At 42.5% G+C, this 21,566-nt stretch overlaps 2 protein-coding genes across 2 annotated transcripts in view; one reads left to right on the top strand and one right to left on the bottom strand.

Moving 5' to 3' along the window:
* The first annotated feature begins 1,768 nt into the window (after positions 1-1,768).
* si:dkeyp-97a10.2 (uncharacterized) overlaps positions 1,769-21,566 on the top strand; it is a 36,042-nt gene continuing 16,244 nt past the window's right edge. Inside the window, exon 1 of the mRNA XM_050047062.1 lies at positions 1,769-1,896. The gene's annotated coding sequence lies outside the window, so the exon portion shown is untranslated. The remainder of the gene's footprint in view (positions 1,897-21,566) is intronic.
* Positions 6,467-21,566, bottom strand: part of si:dkeyp-97a10.3 (serine/arginine repetitive matrix protein 1) — a 16,830-nt gene continuing 1,730 nt past the window's right edge. The window contains exons 3-9 of the mRNA XM_050047061.1: positions 16,494-16,844; positions 15,098-15,364; positions 12,502-12,789; positions 12,065-12,175; positions 11,840-11,904; positions 9,828-11,678; positions 6,467-9,412 (exon numbers count right to left, since the gene is read on the bottom strand). Coding sequence (XP_049903018.1) covers positions 9,383-9,412; positions 9,828-11,678; positions 11,840-11,904; positions 12,065-12,175; positions 12,502-12,789; positions 15,098-15,364; positions 16,494-16,844 — 2,963 coding nt within the window. The 3' untranslated portion in view covers positions 6,467-9,382. The remainder of the gene's footprint in view (positions 9,413-9,827; positions 11,679-11,839; positions 11,905-12,064; positions 12,176-12,501; positions 12,790-15,097; positions 15,365-16,493; positions 16,845-21,566) is intronic.

The following is a 21,566-nucleotide window of genomic DNA, read 5'->3' on the forward strand; positions in this document are numbered from 1 at the left end:
CCTGCATCTAGGACAGTTGGATGTGCAAATACCTTTCATCAGATGCAATCAGATAAAAGGACATTTAAAGGTTTAAAACATTTAACTTTGTCTATGAAGCATCTGAAATAATGTTTCAGTATCTGAATGATTGACTACAAACCAGCTGCCAGCATAAATGTTGGGATTGTTTCTGCAAACCAGAAATCCTTTACCTTTGGACATCATTATGCAGAGGATAGACTGAAACTTTATATTTCAAAAGCACTGTTGTTAACATGTGGTTATGTTTAGGCACAAGAAAAAGATCATGTTTGGGCATAAAACACCCTGTCTTGGTGGCTAAAAAGCAAGTGGAAAGGCAGTTAAGTCTGAGTAAAAAAATCACTTGTTGTTGTGGCACAACTGATGGAAACACAGCAAAAGGTCACTAAAAAACACCCATGTTTGGTGGCTAAAATGTTGCAGGGAGAAAAAACAAAAAAATAGTTTTGTTGTTGGTTGGTTGGAAACAGCGGTCTGCAGCTTGGCACACATAGCTAAGGTGTCAACCATCCATCATCACCTCCTCCTCCCGCTGACAAAGTCAGCTCATGTGTAATGGAACAACCTTAGACATGTTGATGATACATATGAAACATACAAATGTGGTTTGCAGCTGGCAACTGAGCAATTGTCTACACAGTATGACAGCTGTATTCATGTTTAATGATATTTGGCATTGCATATTATTCTCAACATTTACCCTTTTTAATCATGACAATATACTTTAGTATTTATATACTACTTATAGATGCTAGATAGGGGGGTTAAAGTAGTGTTACCTTTTGGTTTTGATTTGAGAGATTGTCATCATTAACGTGCATTTTTTGTCATTGTTTTCAACCCCTAAACTTCTCTCCAGACTAAAACTGTGACTAAGACCACTGCAAATTAATTTGACTTGATGTGATACTGCAATCAGAAATGTTTAATGAGTTGCTATAGCTGAGATAAATTCATAACGGTTGGCAACTCTGCCACTCAAATCCATTCTCAATTCATCCTGTGGGTGTAAAAAGATATATTTAGAAATTAAAAGTACTCAAGCTGAGCTGCTGAGCCCCAATAAGTAGGGCAACACATCCATATCAAATAACACACATTCACACTCATACTCATAAGGATGCGAGGATGTCCACAAGAGCCTGAGCAATGCTTTTGGCTGATAACAGGTGACTGATATCTGTATTAGCATGGATAATGTCTGGAAATGCACACAGTGCACGGTGCAGGAAAAACACATGAGCACATCATTACTGTTTAGCAGACTCTATAGTTTATAGTAGTCTGCAGCACGTGAGCTGGCAGAGCAGCCGTGCAGATATTGGTGCAGTTACACAGTAGTTCAGAGCTGTAAAATACCCTTCCTTGAGTACACACACTATATCTTTGTCGGGAGTATTTTTGATTGTGTGTGCTCTGCTTTACAGTCACAAGAAAGTAGGCCAACCAGTCAAGAAGTGACTGAAATCTATCCAGCCGGTGTCATGCAAATACAAGTCAAGCTAAAAGCAGAGCATGGCCTGTGTCCTGCAGGGTATTTAAAGTTCACTGTCAGCCGTACGATAAAGGAATATGAGTGCACGCTGCAGGCATGGCATGTAGGACAGAATTACTTGTTTAATCAGGCTCCTGCTGCCACATACAGAACCATTACTCATCACAACAGTGTCAGAGTAGTAGGGCTAGGCTGAACTGATAGATGAAGCAACTTCACTGTGTTTCTTCATCCCTTCACATGATTATCTGCAGCATGCAGCGGAACACACGCACTTTACCGACGCTCATCTGAGCTGTTAGCTGTGAACCCGCTGCAGGTTTTCTCACTGGATTCAACCACTGACTCCATCTGCTGTTCTCTGTCACCTCTGGCTGGTATGTTGGGATACTTGAATCTCTTGTCTACTTAAAGCTGTGTGGGCTGGTTACCTGGCCTGTAGCAATGTTTGGAGTGTGCTGTGCATGCTTTGCACACAGAGGAATTTACACATTCTACTTCTTGCAAATGAAAAAATTGTCAGCAATAGACCAATTGCTAAAGTCAATACACTGCTGCTACGGCCTTACATGGTCCGCTGTGACCACTAGATTATGGTGGCTAATGTTAGCTTTTATTTCTGGCTCAGTTTACTTCCTTGACAGTTCTCTAATCGTGGTGCAAGTGTTGTGTATGATGCAGCATTTTCCTTAAAAAACACTGTATAGAAGTAACTGATACAGAAGTAATCCCTCTCAGTCATCAACTATGACCAAAGACTATGAATAATGGACATAGCTTCGAGACGTCACCCACTGGTCTGTGGACTGCTGTTTTGAAGCCTCAAGTTTGACTTGCGGCTGTCGCCATCTTGGATTTTTGAAGCCAGAAGTGACCATATTTGGCGAGAGGCTGGCGCTGATTAGGAGCAAGGGATGGATCTCACTGAGAAGCTAAGGGCAATTTTGGCAGACAACTTGTCACTCAGTGCAGCTTATCCTTAATTATACGTAACATTAAGCCCTAATAAAATGTAAACGGGTGAATTCTAGAAAAATTCACCCCCATACAGTTGTCACGAAGGGAAAAATGTGACCAAAACTGTTTTTCTTTCTACTTGGCTGTAAATATTTCTGCTGTAACGTTGGGCATTTTAACATGAGGGTCTATGGGGACTGACTCGCTTCGAGAGCCAGCCTCATGTGGCCATTAGAGGAACTACAGTTTTTGGCACTTCCGAGTTAGCTTCATTTTTAGCCCTGGAGCTTGCCGCTTGCTTATGACCCACTAGAAGTGTGTGGCGGCGTATTTATCTGCAGATACACTCATTTTCTGTGCTCAGGATGTTTAGGGGCATGTATCCAGGTGAGGGAGGGCTTTATGAAAAGGTAGCGACTAGGTTGCTACACCATAAGCAGCAGGCATCGAAGACACACAGCACTGAAAATGCAAATATAGCGAGGCGAAACAAAAGTGAATTGAAGTTGAATTTTAGTTTCACCCTCGCTGGTGAGCTTATTTATTAGGGATGAGCAAGTACACCATTATCTGAACAAATATGTGTTCCCTTTGTATGTGTATCGTTCTGAGTGGGTGGACTTTGAACAGGAAGTGGGTTGGATTTAAACTGAAAATGGGTGGGCCTAACCAGAGCTTGTTAAGCCTGATATGAGTTCATCAGATGTTGCTATTACTTATTTGAAAACTATCTACAGTCTCAGTATTAAGCTTCAGATCATTTTGATCACAAGAGATTGAACACAGCCACCCAAATGACTCCAAGTCATCCAAGTATTCGGCTCAGCCCTAGTGTTTGCAAACAGTAACTGACAATCCTGCACAGTATGCCTTTAGATGAAGGATCTAGCAGAAGTGTAACATCCATTGACTTTTTTTTTAGACAGGAATCTTGTGCGACAACTCTAATTATGCCTTAAAATGTTAAACGTCCATGTTAAGCCCCTAATTTGGTTCATAACATAATGAAAACAAGTAGATGAACAGAGCTGAAGTACACAGACAGTGGACCTAAAAGCAATAATGGAACATGAAATTTGCTACAAAGCATGTACAACAAAAGTCACGGGCCCCATTTTGTTAAGTATCCCCTCTCTCTGTGCACTGTGATGCTTTCCTTTCTGTTCTTGGCTCAAATATATTTTTAGTGACTCGTGCATCTGCTCTGTTTTGTACGATCATCTTTCTTTCTTTCTTTCTTTCTTTCTTTCTTTCTTTCTGCTGACTTTGGGTTTTTATTGCAACACACGGCTTAATTATAAGAGGAACTGCAGTTCGAAGAAACTGCTCTTTCTTTGAACTTCTGACAGACGATGTCTGTGCACATCTTCTGGCCTGCTCCTCGTCCGTGGTTTCACACACAACTCTGAACTTCTGTTTCCTTTAAAACACTCGGTGGGTGTTTAAATTTAGTGGCATTGTAGGCGGGTGTGATGTCTTTTGTTGGTTTCACTCACAGTTCCTTCGAAGCAGCCCCCTGTTCCAAGCAGTAATTTATGTTAAACCTATGCATTGTCATTTCTTTAAACATCTGCTTCTTAACAAAGGATACATCTGTAAATACTGCGTGCCTACACTTTGACAAACTGATTTTTCCCAGTTGTATTTTAATGCCACCGAGGATATCAAAGATCTGTTGAAAAAAGGTTTCAAAATGCTGAATTTCAACAAGAGCTCCCTGGGCTTGTTTCTGATTTATTTTGCAGAGAAATATCTGTAAATAAGCCTGTCTTTATTTAAAAGAGAAAGCGTGGTGACAGTATGAAACACAACATGTTACGCTCAACCGAATCAACAAAAGATTACGATTAAACACAGCGCTCTTTGAAGTTCTTGTGTTTGATATGTATCCCTGAAGGCAGCAGTTCACCTTTAAGCGTCTATAAACAAGCTTGTGACAACTGAGGATTTCCTTGTCGCTGCACATGACTGTATTGTTTTTTTTTCCTTGTGCTTTCTTGGTGTGCTGGACTACAGAGAAGAATAACTTCGCCTATGGCTTGTATTTTAATTTCAGCACTCATCATCAAAGTTGCACAGATGGCGAAGGCCTTGAGGAGAAAAAATGGTGGGAAGTGATCGATAGATAACCTCAGCAAAAATCCTCTCACATGGCTCCCCCTTGTGGGATGACGAGGCATGGAGTCCCTGCCTGCCACAGAGCAGTTTGGGTGTGTGATTTACATTTTATGCACTCCCATCGAGAGCGATTTACAGTCAGTGAACTGTTGGGGATTCACTGTCCTGCTCAAGGACATTTTGACTGAATAGATGGCTGTGGCACAGACTGAAGCTATAAATTCAGGGTCATGCTGTCACACTGAAAATGTTGAGGGTTTTTTTGTTCAGCTGCCCCTGGTGTGTAAAGTTTAATCATAAATTTGTTTCATTTCATATTCCTCTGAGACTCGTATTCATGTGACATTTCACTAAAGGGGGTCAGTGCACAGAGGCAGTGGTTCAGTGTCTTGCTCAAGGACACTTTGACAGGGATGGACACATGGATCTCAAAGGACTTACCAGTTCACTTCAATGATGATATGGACTTATGAGGGCTATCATGCCTGACCTCTCTTTTTCCCCCTGGTGGTGAGGAATAATCACCATCACTGGGTTGAACAAAAGAGAGGCTGCATCATGAATTTGTATTCACTCGGAGCTGCTAGGTAATTGGACTAAATTCAGTCTGGGCCTTATGGCACCTCCTATGTTATTTCAAACTATAAATGCCATCAAATCTATAAAAATATGTGCGCTTGCTGAGCTGGACTGAATTTAAATTAAAATTGGATTAGGATTATATTGGCCATCTTGTGGTATTAAGTTTTCCTGTGCAAATCTACTGCAGTCTCTTGAGTAAAATCAACACTGGCTGTCTGCACACTTGAGGCAGGAAAGCTTTCCGCTGCAGTTTGACACGCACCAAAACGAGCATTCATCAATACAAAAAAATGCCCTATTTGCACACACCGCTCTTGAGCTATGTTTGCCTTTAATTTATGCCTCCAAAGGGATGCGTAAACAATTACAATTACTTGCGGCAGTCACAGTAAATCATGGTAAATCAGTATACTAAAACAACACGAGCAGATTTACATGCAAATTGGCTCAGGGAAGGAGGCCACATCAGCGTTTGAGGTTTACTGGGTTGTGTGTTTCAAGACTACAGAGAGTCTTGTAATTTCAGTTGTTTAGGCCATAAACAACACACTTCATGCCAAAGACAGCAGGAAGGGTATAGTATACAAAGTGGTATTCGTAAAACGGCTCCAAACTTTTCATAAATCACAGCTTTCATCTGGAACCAGGAGGCAATGCCGCAACCCTTTCTAGTACCAGGTACTCAAATGCACTCCATCTCCACTCATTACAGTGCTAGACTACCGTGAAGTGTCTCCAATAGTGAGCAGCAGGACTGTTCATCAGAGGTGACGTACAAGTGGGAGCAGGGGATTGGGAGACTGATGAAGTTGTGATCCAAACACACGCTCTGCACCTCCACAACAAGCCGAAGGAACAGATTCATCTGAGGAAAATCAACAACAGCGCTCGGTGTACACAGGCGCCATGCATAATTAGCACTATAGACACAGTGAGCAGAAATATGCTCAGACTGCAAACAGCTCTGTGATTCAGAGGAACACCAGAATAAATAGGTGTTTTTGTGGTCTGACTTACTGTCAACATGCATGAGAACGTGTTTTGTGCTGAAAATCAAAAGATCCTGTTTGGAAGGATGCGTTCATTTTGAAAGTGGAGGCAACATAAAGTCATGATTGTGCATTCTGCTGTGAATACTCTCATCGACTTTCACTGTGATGGAAATAAGGCAGACAATGTGCCGAAATTGGTTTTGTTCAACAGTAAACTTCACCAAGGTCTATAAACAAACACATATAATCAAATGATCATAATCAAAAAATCTTTATTATGACTGAGAAAATAAGATCTCGGAGCAATTCATGAAGCCCAAACAATACAAATCCTTCCTGAGGAGCAACGATAAACACTGTGCATGTAGCAGTGAATATGAATATTCAACATCTGTATAGACGATACAGAGGCATTCATTTTCCTAAAACGGCACCATTTTTAAGGCAGTAAAGTAAATCTCATGCACCAGATGTTTGGTTGGAGCCACCAGATGTGCTGTGTATTTGATCCTGCCGCTTTACATTGTTGAGTTTATGTGTTTTGATGTTAAAGAAAAGTTTCTTATTGTCAACAAGTCTGATAAAAACTTTGTCTCACAGTGCATTTGACCTCCCTTCTCTGTCTGTGGTTCTCACTGGGGGTGTACCGAGACATCAGTATCTGTATTTCTGTCTGTTTAACTGACATATCAATCTGTCTGTCTTTATCTGTTTTTCGGATAGAAGACTAATAACCTAATACTCATTGGCAATGCAGTTGTTGTGCCTTCAAAGCATCAAATTGATTTAATATTGGAACATAATTGATAATTAAATATATTTACACATCACATTCACATTCACAGGACATCACATTTTGGGTTTCCTGCCCCTTATACTTCATTTTGCTCAACTTAGACCTGTTGTCCTCATTTGTGGACGCTTTCATGCTCAGTCCACAGCTGATCCCGACACAAAAGTGGACAAGGTACAAAACCTGATCACATTTCATGGTTAAAACTTGTTTAATGGTGCTAAATAACATCTGTAGTTTGATATGGAATATAAATTTGACCAATGTTAGCAATAGTAACAAGCTAAAATGCTGTTAATTATTTGTTTGAGGACACTGGGACCAATTAGGTGTGACATTCATATGTAGACTGGAATACAGAGCAGGGAAAATGTGTCTGTAATTTTGTTTTTGCACAACAACGTTCAGGTATTGAAATAAACAGTTTTATAATTTATTACGCACTTGCAACTATTAAAAACAAATCCATTGTCCACATTTTAGGGCACCTTTTTTTCCCAAAAACTACTTCCTGTTTAAAAAGAATGCTTCATTTTTATACTTATCAGGTCCTGCATTCCCAAATAGCTAGGAGCAATTAAAAATGCATACCAAACACAAGCTGGTGTCTCAGGAGGATACTGCAGGCCTAAACTACTTTTCTACATCTTGTGGTCATTCACAGTGATATGAAGTGATTTGAAGTGATCTGAAGTAACATAATGGCTGAAACACAACAACAAGCAACTTTGGGTAGAATTAATATCTGTTTCCATCGCATTATCTGTGCTTTACCGAAATAAAGTAGAAGGATTTGGCTGCATCGCTCGTTTTCAGCCCATTTGTTGCTCCTGAAGACCTAAATCTTTAAAAACAGGTTGCATATAAATAGGGTTTTTTTGCCTATAGCAAAGTGATTTCTTCAAACAGCTGGACTGTAGCTCTTGCAAATGTTGCTCACACAGCTGTAAATACTGCATATGTTTGGGTCTATTTTCAGCTGGGGATTAATACACGTTTGGAGCTCCAGTGAGAATTTACAGCAGCAGGATAGAAAAATCACAGTGCCCATGTTTATACTAATGATGGACTATGTTACCCTGTGTGACCGTGAGGCTCACTGATGTGTGTTTTAGTTTTTGGATAATGATGGAGCTCTGAGGGACTGAAGAAGAGACACATCATATTTTGTCTGCACAGGCGATAGTTGTTAGTATGATCAGTTAATCCGGGATTTGTTGACAATAAGAGAAATACAGAATATCACCAGACTTCCTTATGAATTTGGCCACATTTATTCATAAATGATATCATTGATACCCAAATAATCAATTTTTACAAGTTTCCTGAGTCTCAAAAAAACAACACAGACATTATAAATCAATAAATACATAATCTGCAAAAGTAATAATGACATCCCATTGGTTTTAATGTGCCGAGTATGACCCAGTGCAGACAGTAAATTGTTACATTGTGCTTTTTCAGCAGAAAGCGTGGCAGCTCGAGTCTTTGTGCTGACCTCATTCATGCACGGGTGTGATTATTTTCCAAGTCATTTAAGTCACATAAAAGCATTTAATTAATAAGCGCCCATCCATTTGTGGGATCCCCTTCATAGTTAGCTGAGCATTACTTCTGAGCGCCGCTGAGGCGAATCCCCTTAATTGAGAAGTGTCATAAGAGGCATCTGTAAACAGAAGGCGCAAAATAAATAGTTCCATGAACATGAAGACCAACCCTACGGCTAATTTCTTCTTTCATAATTGTCACTGTTCACAGGGGCCGAGTCCCCTCTCATTTATTGTCTATTAGATCATGCACAGATATTCATACAGGCACATCAAGGGCATTTTGTCAAGGTAGTGTTGTTTAGTTTCGATGACGAATGGATGAGAGGATGTGGGCTTGGTCAAGAGCCATGGATCACTGAACTTGTCTACTCTGAGCAGGCTCTTGGCAAAGTTTGATGCATGACCAGTGCTTCAGAAGTAAAATTGTATAGTACGTGTGTGTGTGTGTGTGTGTGTGTGTGTGTGTGTGTGTGTGTGTGTGTGTGTGCGTGTGTGCATGCTTGGAGAGAGAGGTTGTTGATGGGGGAGCATTTTATCTAAAACTCTCAGTATCATTTTGCTTATTTAATTCAGTACATTTTAAAGAGGTGCAGTTCGAGCCTCTTTTGAGACAATTTGTCATTTCTTTCTAAGAAAGCAGGACTGATTTCCAAAAAGTTACATTTCATCATCCCCATGGGAGACATGCTCATTTCTTTCATAAAAAAAACTGACTTTCTGACTCAGATTCCAGGGTATGACAGCTTTTTTTGAGAGCAGAACCTTGTGCAGTCAGTCTCGCTCGGTGGTATATTGGATCACGTCTGTCAGCTGTTTGTCTGTGACAGTGGATGCGGGACAGTTGTGGAGTGTAGTCTGCTGACATCTGTCATCATCTTGGTCTCCCTCTGTGAGTCTGATGCTGGAAAGACACAACAAGCCCTTCATTGCCAGCATGTCATGCAGAAGAGGCAGAACCTCTGACACACAATGCTACTTTTAAAAACTGCCACGGTGTCACAAACACTCAAGACTAAATACATTTTCATGGCAACGAGAAGACTGTCAATCGTAAAAATGCAACATCCATTTACAAGAGCTGTCAAGCATCCTTCAAGAAATGCACACTACAGACAAAAACACAAACCGTTGAGCAGATAGTGCAGGTAGAAGCAGGCCTGTAACAATGCACACATGCAAGTACACGGGAAGAGCGACATGACATGACAGCCTTAAGTGCACATCTGAGAGAGCCGTGTGCTGGAAGTCTGTAATATCAGTAAACATATGGCTACTGTTGGCTGCGGTTTCAAACCATCATGCTGAGTCTCACTCACCTGCTGTGGGTGGGTGAAGTGGGCAGGGTGCCCGTGGCCACGAGCATGAGCGTGTCTGTGTGCATTGACATGCACGTGGCCATTTCCAGGATGGTGATGATGGTTGGCGGGCCTGTGTTGTGCTGGTCGGGGTCGTTGAGCCACAGGTATGTTAACAGGTGGTCTGGGGGGCTGAGGGCCTCTAATTGGGGATCTGTGCTGGGTGTGTTTCTTGGGGAGGGTCTGAAACTGTTCGAGGGGGATAACAGGAGGAGGAGTTGGTGGGTGCTGAGCCCCAGCAACAGGGACACGTGCCTGTGGTCCAGGGTGGAGCAGGGCGGCCTGGGTCTGTTGTCTCCGATTCTGAAATGTCTGAGTCCTCTCGGTGTGGGCTGTAAGTGCAGCCTGGGTTAGGGTACTGGGATTACGTTGGGCAGGAGAGTACGGGACTGGAGCAGTGCCTCCTTGGCGAGGTTGACTGGCACCATTTATGACAGGCTGTGTCTGTTTGCCCAGACCTTGTGGTGGTGTTTGGATCGGTTCTGCTCTGTGTTGCTGGGCCACGTGTGCCTGTGGAAGGTGATTAGGATCAGCCAAAGCTCTTGAATCCACACCCCGCGGTGCAGTCGCTGCCTGTTGTTTCACTGGTCCTTGTGACACAGCAGAGCGGCCTACAGAGGCCTGCTGGCTCATGAGAGGTAGTGCCTGGGGGTTATTTCTGTGTGTGGCTTCCTGCCTGGGGGCAGTCTGGCTACGAGGCGGACCACTGATGTCTCGCTGAGCGCTCCTCCTTTGTGTGTGGGGGCTTCTCTGTGTGTGGTGTTCAGCCTCAAGCTGTGTTACACTGCGAGTGTTTGGGCCTCGGAGATCAGCCGAGCGACTCCGTGTCTGTCTGTCCACTGATGGTGTATCTCGTCTGGGTGGAGCTCTGCTGCGGGAAGTGCTTCTGCTCTCAGTTCGTGGCTGAGATCTGCTCGGCATTCTTGCGTCCCGTATGGGAGGATGGGAAGTGTAGCCTGTAGTGTCAGAGGTGTCCTCAGATGATGTGTGTCCTCTCTGACGCGTGCCAGTGGGGTACGCCGGTGTCCCTCGGAGGAGATCCCAGGAGTTTCTATCAGACCTGTGACGAGGCTCTTGCTCCAGCTGGTACGTCTGTGTGTTGGCATTTCGCTGAGGAGTGTTATTTCTGTTATGATGTGTGTATCCAGTCGGGATAAGTCCAAGCCGATCTAGTAGACCTGCTTCTACGTTATCATTCACCTGGGGGTCAGTAGGATTAGGATAGGATTGCCCACTTTGCAATCTGGGATCTGGCTGCCCCGTATGTGTCAGGTTTTGTTGGGGGGGTTGTGAAGCATTATAACTGGCTGTATTGGGAAGAGGAAATGAGTTGTCTTGCTGACTCTGTTGGCCATTGGTTGGGTACGAGTTAAGATTGACATGAATGGTGGGCATTTGTGCACTGTTGTTGCCTTGCTGGGCAGATTGTGGCAGCGTGTTAAGGTTGACGTGGACCGCCGACGGCTGGGCGCCGCCCTGGGCAGCGCCAGTCTGAATGACAATGTTAGGATTTTGCTGCTGTGTGTTTGGATTCTGAGCATCAGTGTGTGTGAAAGCCGGGTTGTCATTGCCATTGTGTGGGAATGCACTGCCATTTTGAGAGGCATTGTGTGGGAGTCCATTTGTGTGGGTACGACCATTGTGTCGGTGTGGGTCGGAGTTATGCAACCCTTCCAGCGCCAGTGTCTGCGGGTTGCCACGGCTTTCATGCGGGGCTCTGTATAAGTTGCGCGTGTGTGAGTTCACGTAAAAGAGGGGGGGGTGGGGACCTTGGCCCAAATCCCTTGCACCATTAGGTTGTGGTTCTGGAGGCTTAATGGGAGCAGATGAAAAATGAGGGGAGAGAGAGAAGAGACAGCAAAAGAAAGATGGAGGGAGAGGGTTAATTTGTGAAAATCCCTTCAGCACTATTACATGGATAAGATGAAGACAAAATCAACAGTGAATCATATGTAAACTTTACTGCGGCTTACTAAAGGCCTGGGATTTGGGTTGTTCTTCTGCACAAGCACAGTAGTATCATTTTGTCTCTGTCGTCCTGTAATAATAGAAATACCGAAAAGAAATCATTTTACTGCAAGAGGCCTGAGCTATTATGTAAAGCACAGATGGAAATAGGGATCATCAAAAAGCCTTTTGTGACGTATCTGAATCAAATTACAAAGTGGACAAACAAGACATCGCACAAAGAGACTTACCCCTCCTTCGCACGAGAAAGACAATGAGCACGATGAGGAGGATGATGATTAAGAGCAGGAGCAAAGAGCCAATCACAATCCCCGCCACTTCCCCTGCATTTAGACATGTGGCTGAAATAGAAAAAATGGTGTCAAAGGGGGGGAATTAATAAAGATAATGAGTCTGCAGCTCAGACGGACAAGAGGAGGGGAAGATTGTAAAAATGGATGATAAATAGCAAAGAGAGGGAGACAGAGTCAAAAAAGAAATGAAAATAAAAGGAGGAGAGCGTGTGTGTATGAAAGTCACTGAATGACTTTGACCACATTCTCACCAGATCAATCTCCCAGGATACTTTCTGTCCCTCTCCTGTCCTGAAGACAGATACAGGGATGGAGTCCAAAACCAACTGTCATCATTATCAGTCACAGAGAGGTCAGCGCCCACCATAACTCACCTACGATGGCTAAGTCTGTCCCCTGCTCCGACGTGCCTCCAGTGATGCTGTTTCTGGCCGTGCAGACGTACTGGCCGCTCTCATCCGTAGAGAAAGTCTGAAGGCTGAGCACCCCGCTGTCCGGCTGGCCAGATGCGACCGTCTGTCCGTCACGTTGCCATGAGAAGAGGGCAGGGGGCAGCGAGTCAGACATGCAGGTGAGACGCACCGTCTGTCCGACCAGCACATCGCCTCCCCCGACGCAGTCTTTTGAGGTGTCCTTGGTCAGCACAGGGGTGTCGGGGCCATCTGGTTTGTTGATGATCAGAGGACATCGTTATCAGCATCAAAAACATTTCGTTTACAAGTGCAACAAGGAGAATCTGTATTCCTAAAAAGCTGGCTCTAAGGCACAGATTATATAACCTGCTTAAGGGTTTATCATTTTGTCAATTCTGGGGTTTAAGTCACCTCGTCTGGCTAAAGCATTTTGATGAGCCCCTTCAGTCAGCGTATTAAGGGACTGTGCACTTTCAGGTTGGATGTTAAATCTAAAATCCCGATGGCTGCCACTTCTTGGATAAACATGCGTCTCAACAAGTCATGTTTACAGAAGAACCTGAGTGGCAGGCAACGGTCATAGCTCACTCAAAATCCTGCAGAGGCTGAGGGGAGTACTGCATAATGAAGAGAGTCATCCCAGACAAGTTACTGCAGCCTGCTGATCAACACAGTTTGATGAAATATCTCCATGCAGTATTGATCTTAGTGTAAAATGACTTGTATTATAAGCTGTATGAGGAAATCAAAAAAGTACAACAGGTTTATTCAAGGATATAGTTCAACATTTTGGGAATTATGCTTATTCTCTGACTTACTGGAGTCTCTGCTGGTTGCCTGGCAACTTCAGAGTGACAAGGTACTACACTTGGCTGTGATATAGTCCAGCACATAACCCAATGTAAAACCACAACTTGTAGGAATTACACTTCAGTTTATGTAAGGATTAAGTGAACAAGAAAAAAAACTTGGTAAACAGCAATGTTTACCCAGGAATCCAGTCTTTATGCTAAGCTAAGCTAACTGGCTGCTGGTTCAAGCTTTAAATTTAACAGACAAATGTGAGAGTGGCGTCAAGAGTGTTTCAGCATTAAACAGAATAATGGTATTTCCAAAATGTGTGTAGCTTCTCAAATGTGAGGATGCGGCTTTTGTTCTGTTACATATACTGTGAATCAAATTCAAGACCTCACATTAGCTTCTGGGAGCAGCCCCTTCCCCTAGAGATTATGTTTATATGCAACTAATCTGAAACAGTAAATGTTTTATGAGGAAAACGAAACATAATGCAGAGTAAATTGTTTTCTATTAACATAATGAGGAAATGTTGCTAATTACTCAAGCTGTCAAGTCGTAAAAATGTGGATACTGAACATATTTCATTTGTTTTTCCAATGTTTTGTTTGGTTCAACAGCATTAGTTTTTATTATTACCTGTTTTTACTAACATTTGAAGGTCCAGTGTATAGGATAAAGGGTTATCTAGTGGCAGAAAATCAACATAATATTCGTAACTATGCTGTCTTTGGTGAATAATCATCTGAAATTGAGAGTTGTTGTGTTTTTGTTGGCTTAGAATGAGCTGTTTATATCTATATAAGGAGAGAGTTCTCTTCCACAGAGTCTGCCATGTTGTTGCTACAATAGCCCAGAATGGACAAATCAAAAACTGATTCTAGTTCTCCTGTTTTTGCGTCAACCACCATAGTTCTACAAGCTGTGGTTGGTTGATTTGGTTGCAAAACCAGTCTTTTCCTAACCGTAATCAAAGTGCTTTTGATGCCTAAACTCAACCACAGACAGATCGTGGACGTGAACCCGGGGTTCTGATGTCACAGTCCTGCACTTTGTATGACCACCGTCCACCAAAACCACCTCACTGCGACTACTGCACAGTACATAAATGTAGTGTTTCATTGAGTCAAAGACATGTCGTCCAAGCAGTGATTATGTCTTCACCACAACGTACGAAAAAGTGTTTTTCACTATTTTCTGATAATTCATAGACTAAAGAGATGAACTGATAATGAACGTAATTGTTAGTTGCACCCCTAGTTTCATGAGCTTCAATCAGAAAGCAGGACTGCAACAGACCCTGTGGGGGTGGTGATGTTACAGATTAATATTATATGACCAAATTAAAGTCCAGTGTCTGGGAGGAACACTTTTGTGGCCACAGAAAGTGGTGACTCAAAATTAAACATGACTTAAAAGCACATTCTTTTTTGGCATGTATTGATTTGAACAGCATGTACAATCTGATGTGTTTTTCATCAGGGTTAAGAAACCTCTGATGTTAGAAGACAACAATCTGGCCACTTTACTTTGCTGGTGGGTGATTGGGTGTGTTGGGACATTACTGTGAGACTGTCGATCAGGATGCAATCAAGACGAAGCTAGAGGCCGTACGATAAGCTTATGGAAGAATGTTCTGTGCAATCCGGGTGCAATTCAGCACACTGTAAGCAGTGCAGTGTAGATAGAGCAGATAAGCTACTGCTATTTGCAGTGGCTCCAGCAGATTAGCTGCCACTTGTCCTGATCAGTGCAAACTCACAGTAGACAGTGAGGCTCTTTGTGGCAGTTTGGGCGCTGACAGGGTTGCTGACGGTACATGTGTAGTCCCCGGCATCACCCCGCTGGGCTGGGTTGATGACAAGAGAGCCATCAGAGATGGTAATCCTGGAGTCCGGGGTGATGGCTACGCCTCCTTTGCCCCACCGGACAGTAGTCTCTGTCCCAGACGTCCACGTACACTGCAGAGACACGTTTCTCCCCTCCACCGCCACCGAAGGAACAAACAGACTCACCCCGTCCACTGCATCTGCAGGGAGAGTAAAAGATGTTTTACCAAAGAGCTGCAAAAGCAGAATTACACAGAAAAAAGGCTGACTAAATGACTGTAGGTAGCGAGCAGTAGAGGATGAGAGAGCTCACTTCAAAAGTTGGAGTGACGGAACAATAGAGGGCAGTTTTATGTTTCTGTTGAGGATAATTTGTTGTAATCAAAGCAAGTGAGAGCTGAGAAGGGACAGGATTCAGATAGAGGCACAGATGGCGAATAAGGGGGCAGACGGTGTGAGTGGTAGCCGAGATGCCTCTTGGCGGCCAGCCTAAGTTAAATAATTGGAGAGGGAGAAGAGGGGGGCGTGCGGACGGAGGAGGCTGAGACTAAAGGAGAACCGCAGCAGCATCGGCAAATAAACAAAAACATCCAAACAAACAGCTTTAATCACTTGCATTTTTACAGACTTTCCGCTTGCCTGTGACTCAGCAGAAGCATTTCATATTTTAGGATTTTAAGCTTTTGCTCATTTCCAGAGTTATAAGTGAGTAGGTAGGAGGTTGAGAGTCGTGCTCAAGGATGCGGATGTTCCACGACAGGAACTACATGTAGCTGCTGTGAGTTTGGAGGATGTGACCTTTCAGCAATAACAGAGTAGTGCTTCTAACAGTTTGGTCGCCCTGCCACCCTATTAGCACTGGCGGTAAGAGGAATGAGAAAGACTGTAGTGTCATCTCCAGCGTGGGCTGATGACTGAAAATAAAGAGACACTCAGCTGCTCAGGCTTCATCGCAGTGCTGTATGTACTGTATGTAAATGTAACGCTACATTTAGACAGCTACAATATCAAACATCTAAGAGCATGAGCACTGCATATCAAATGGGTTTTATTAGCATAAAGCCCTGAGCCACTGGCTTCATCCCCTCCTCCTTTTTCATTAATTTTACCTCGCCTACTATGGGTCACTAATTTCATTATACCTCCCAGACTAATTCTCTTACTCCCCAAATCCTCCCTCTTCTCTCTTTACTCCCTTCTGTTCCTCCTTAACATTATCGCTTCCCTCAAAACCATCCTCTACCGCACACTTCACCGCCCCTCCCACCTCCTCCTCTTCTTCTTCTTCCCTCTAAAGTGAACTCACAGACACACTTCTTTATCTCTTACCAAACACCCTCAGCTGTATCGATCTGGAGTTAGTGGTCAGGCCTGTTGTAGCGAGGGGGGTCACTACCACCGTGTAGTTCCCCGCGTCTCGGAGCTGGGCGCCTCCGATTCGGAGCCGGGTGGCAGTGATGGTGACCCGGCCCTGGAACTGGGCAACTGGGTTAATAGATGGGGCTCCTCCGCTCCACACGCCCAGAGTGACTCCTCCTTGGTACTGCCATTCCATGGAGAAAACCTGGGATACTGTCAGCACTGTGAACACTACCTCTGTACCAGTTTGAACCAGCAACGGGTCTGTCTGAAACTGGATCTGGATCTGGTCCTGAGCCAGCACCCTGGCAGAGAGGAGGGCTAAACAGAAAATTAAAGGAGAGAGAACAAGTGGTGGAAAGTAATTAAGCACGTTAATTGGTTCAAGTACAATAGTTCAGAACAATTAGTAGCTAGTTGTACTTTAGTATTTCAATTTTATGTTACTTTATCTTGCTAAACCACCACACTTCAGATGTATATAATAAAATGTTTTATATTTTATAGTTTTTTCTATATATTTTATATGTATATTTTTTGACAGCTAGGTTATTACTCATACTTTGCAAATTAACATTTTACATTAAAAACAAATAAGCATACAAAACACAATGTATTACCAAAGATCAAACCAGTGATTCCAATACTTTCTGGCCTCTGACCCCTGACCTATATTCAGAACCACAGGACTAAACTACATATCAGTATCAGTGGGGCTGGGCTAAGAAATTCAATTATCAGTGTTAAAACCTCAATATCGCTACTGCAATTTATTGATATTGTAGGGTTGGTGCTTTCACAAAATATTTACACAATGAGATATTTGATACATAATCATCAGTAATGTGGATATTATGACTAACTGTGTAAAGGAAAATAACACAACAGCTAGAACAGTCAAGTTTAGAAAACTGCATCCCTTTGCTGTAATGCAGCCTCTAAGACGACACCTAGTCTCATATCCTGATACCAATATACAATCAAAATGTTTTCCAGCCCTAGTAAAGTAGGCTAGCTCACATTAGCTCCACTTTAAGCACCTACAACAGTAAAATGCACTTCACACATCCATGAGTATCAGTATTGACAATCTAATAATGCCATATAATAATAATTAGTTACAGGTGCCATTTATCTGCAGTAGAAGTACTTTTACTTTTGATAATTTAAAAAAGGGACAGTTCACCCCGATATCGAAAATACATAGCTATTTTTCCTCTTACCTGTGGTGTTGATTGTTTTAGTGTGAGTTGCAGAGTGTTGGAGATAACGGTCATAGAGATGTCTGCCTTCTCTCAAATATAATAGAACTAGATGGCACTCAGCCTGTGGTGCTCAAAGCGCCAAAAGAATTGATTTGAAAAAGTCAACAACAATGTCTCTTTTCAGTAATCATGACTCGGTTAATCCACAGACCTTGTTGTGAGTACCCACAAACCAAATCAACATGTAGAGGGAAGCATGCATCTACTCATGGATGAGAGGCTCATGAGATGTAAACATTAATGGCGTCCTCCACAGCTTAGCTATAATATTAGCTAGCTCAGTGGTGCTAGATGAGCTAGCACAGTGTTTTCCATAAGTGCATGGTGTATCCAGCTGGGTGAAAATGTTGTATTTATAATCACAGGAGCCAATAAACAGTGTGTGTATTATTTTTCTAATAAAAAAGTCTTTCATTTTTACTTCCAGTTGTCACACAGCTGTCTCATGTTATTCTGAGCTGTAAAAACAAGCCTCACTATCAGCTATTAAACATAAGCTTTGCACAGTTAAAATGCAGCTAAAGTCATCACTGTGTTTAGTGTCATAAACTATCTGTTTTGTTGGAAGCTCTGTGTAATCCAGAGTGGCAATAGAAACCCTGGAACAATAAAATTATTGTTTAAATACTCTTTTTACATGTCACTTAGGATTTTTGACCAATATCAGGATATTTTTTTTCCCAGTGATCAGTCAGTCAGTGTTTCGTGTGTTGACAGGTTGTGATCTGATCCTGAGCCTGCTTCAGAGCAGGTGAGCTGTTCAGCATAAATTACTACAGTGATTTATCCTGCTACAACGTAACCACAAATTTTGATTCATAGTACAGGCCTCAGGAGCAGAATCCACAGAGGTCTTCTCCTCATCCATCAAACAGACCCGATAATTAAAACAGGTACAAAAACTGAATACAGCCGTTTCAAGTTAAATATAAATGTTTCTCCGATGCTGTTGTTCCTCTGATAAGATCCAGACATCCAATGACTAAAATCCTTCATACGGTTAAAAGATATAGTTAAAAAAACACCACCAAAATCTAAAATGTGACTTTAACTTGACTTGAAACAGTAAGAACGTAGTCAGCTGGAAATCTTTTAATGTACGACTATCTAGTCGACAACTGGCACTTATGGAAAACCCTCGTTAGCAGCAGATGTGTGGCGTTGTGGTGACACAGTTCCTACATGAAACTGCTCACAACAAGGTCTGTGGATTATCTCCAGTAAGCGGGTCATGATTACTGTAAAGAGACATTGCTGTTGAGTTTTTCAAAAGTATTTTTTGGCGCTTTGAGCACCACAAGCCAAGAGCCATCTAGTTCCATTATATTGGAGAGAAGGCAGACATATCTACATCAGATATTTCCAACACTGGGCAACTCACACCAAAACAATCTAGACTGATAATCAGCACCACGGGGAAGAGGAAAAATATGTATTTTTGATTTTAGGGTGAACTGTCCCTTTCAGAAGATTACGCTAATATTTTCATACTTTTACTGGGAGTTTCAATGCAGGACTTTTACTAGTAATCGAGTATTTTTAAACTGAAGTATTGGTACTTGAAGTTAAGCAAAAGGATCTGAATGCTTCTTTCTTCACTGCAGAGAACAAAATCTATAAATACACAAAGACCGGGCTCAGGGGGTAAAAACCCATTAGTAAGGTACACACTCTTTTCTCCTTCGTAAATTTCACACCATGTTTTTTGGATTGTAAGTGATCCCAAGCTAAACATCTATTTTGTGTTTTTGTTGGCCTGACTTAACGTAAGCCGTGTCGAAATCATATTTGCTGTCTCTTCTCAAGAGTCAGCGGTGCATAGGCAATTTTTCAAAAACAAATGTTAAGAGGCCATTGATTTTACAGGCATTTAACTCTTGTATGCTGTTTGTCCATTTGTAGTCTGTATGTGAGTGAAGATGGAAAAACAAAATCTGTGTTTTTGTATTTGGCTGCCGGTCCTCCCCCTTGTTTGTGTTGATATTCCAGATTCAGGCTGGGAAACTCAGGCTGAATTTTCAATGCCCTTTTACTGGCATACCAAGCTACCACACAAGAACGCTCTGGCCAATAAATTACAGTGAATCAAATCAATATGGTCCTGATCAGTCTCGCTGGACTGCCTTTACACAATTTTCACAGGGGAGCAGAGTATAAAATGACAGCAGCCAACAGAGAGATGGATTGCGTTCAGGTTCCCACACTGAGTTGTTCAAGACATCAGAAGTGTTTCGGTGCTTGATTAAAAATATCACTGGCCTTGTTGCTGTTTGAGCTGAGAGAGTGAGTCAGAAGAGAAACACCCATGAGTGACGCAGCACAGTGCCGATGCCTTCATGTGCTGTTAGATTGTTTCAAAAGGCCAGGACCCGAGAGTAATTCAAATAAGTTGCAAGCATGGCAGAGACAATGATAGTGGCAGACAGCCCAGAAATCATGCAAACAAATGAACTGATGATAAACAACAGAGATTAACTGGCAGCCAGGAAAGTTTTTATTACTTTATGTTGCTGAACTTTAGGCTTCTCCAGGTCTGTTTCCTTTTAATCTAATGATCTGTTACTTCCTTTTATTCCAAACTAACCACTGTTCCTGAAAATGTAAAATAAATCACTTCTTGTGCACCAAAGGATGTTCGTTAGAGACACATCCACCAAGTGGCAGGCGTGGTTGAATCACTATTTTGTAATATCAATCGCAGATAGACAGCAGCAAAATGAAAATTTAATTAAATGAAAATGTTGCTGATCATTACTTTAATTATTATCTTTCATGCATGACCAACAACCCTCTGTTAATGAACAAATTAAAATATCATTTACATTCCTGGTGCTAATTTTCTGTGCTCATCTTGCAGCACAAATACCTAAAGTAGATCATTTTTATGCATCCAACATTGTATTGTACCAGTGTAAGGAGCAACATATTGGTGCTTTTGGATGTAAAAATAGACATCACAATGGATACCCTACTCATCTGGTACACAATATGCAAGATGCAGTGCATTTAAAGGGGATGTTTGCGAAATTCAGAATGTAGGAGTTGTCTTGATGTGGTTCACAACATGGAGGTGGCTTAGCCGGCGGCTAGCTGCTAACAGTGCTAAGTCCATAAACAGTGCTAAACAACAACAGTGCTGACAGGGGTAACAGTGTTACACCAGGGGTGAACCAGAGTGTGGGCGCTACGCTTCCACTATGACGCAGTCCCAAAATCAGCCTTGACCACCGTATGAACGCAGTACAGGCCGCCATCAACATGCTAGCCAGTGGGATATACAGATGCATTAACAAGTATGTGCTGCTTGACTAGGTCCTCGGGAAGTGCATCGGGCTTTGGAGCCAATTTTCATTGCGGTCAAAAATTACATCCATCACATGATGCCCTGTGGCCCAACCCTAACCCTAACCCTTACATGGCGAAAGAGATATCTGTAAATTAGTGATACATTTTTGGAGCGTCACTCCCATGAAATGACTTGTTTCACTATTAGAATTTGATCCAATATGTCTGATAGCATTTGATAAGTCTAGAACAGCCACTTGATGGCATCATTTTAACTTCAATCAAGTTAGTCGAGCGCTAAACCAGAAGGTGCCGGCTTGCCAAGCAGAGGTCTCTAGTGCGTCTGCTCTATGGACCCCCATCATCCTGTTCAATTTATGCACAATAGGTGACCATTTTTGGCTTTATGCGCCACTGAGCAACTTTAAGATCTTTTTTTTGCCTTATAAAGACAGCTGGAGATAGACATGAATGGGGGGGGGGGGGGGGGGGG

The sequence above is a fragment of the Epinephelus moara genome, chromosome 6 (assembly GCF_006386435.1).
Source record: "Epinephelus moara isolate mb chromosome 6, YSFRI_EMoa_1.0, whole genome shotgun sequence".
Lineage (NCBI taxonomy): Eukaryota > Metazoa > Chordata > Actinopteri > Perciformes > Serranidae > Epinephelus > Epinephelus moara.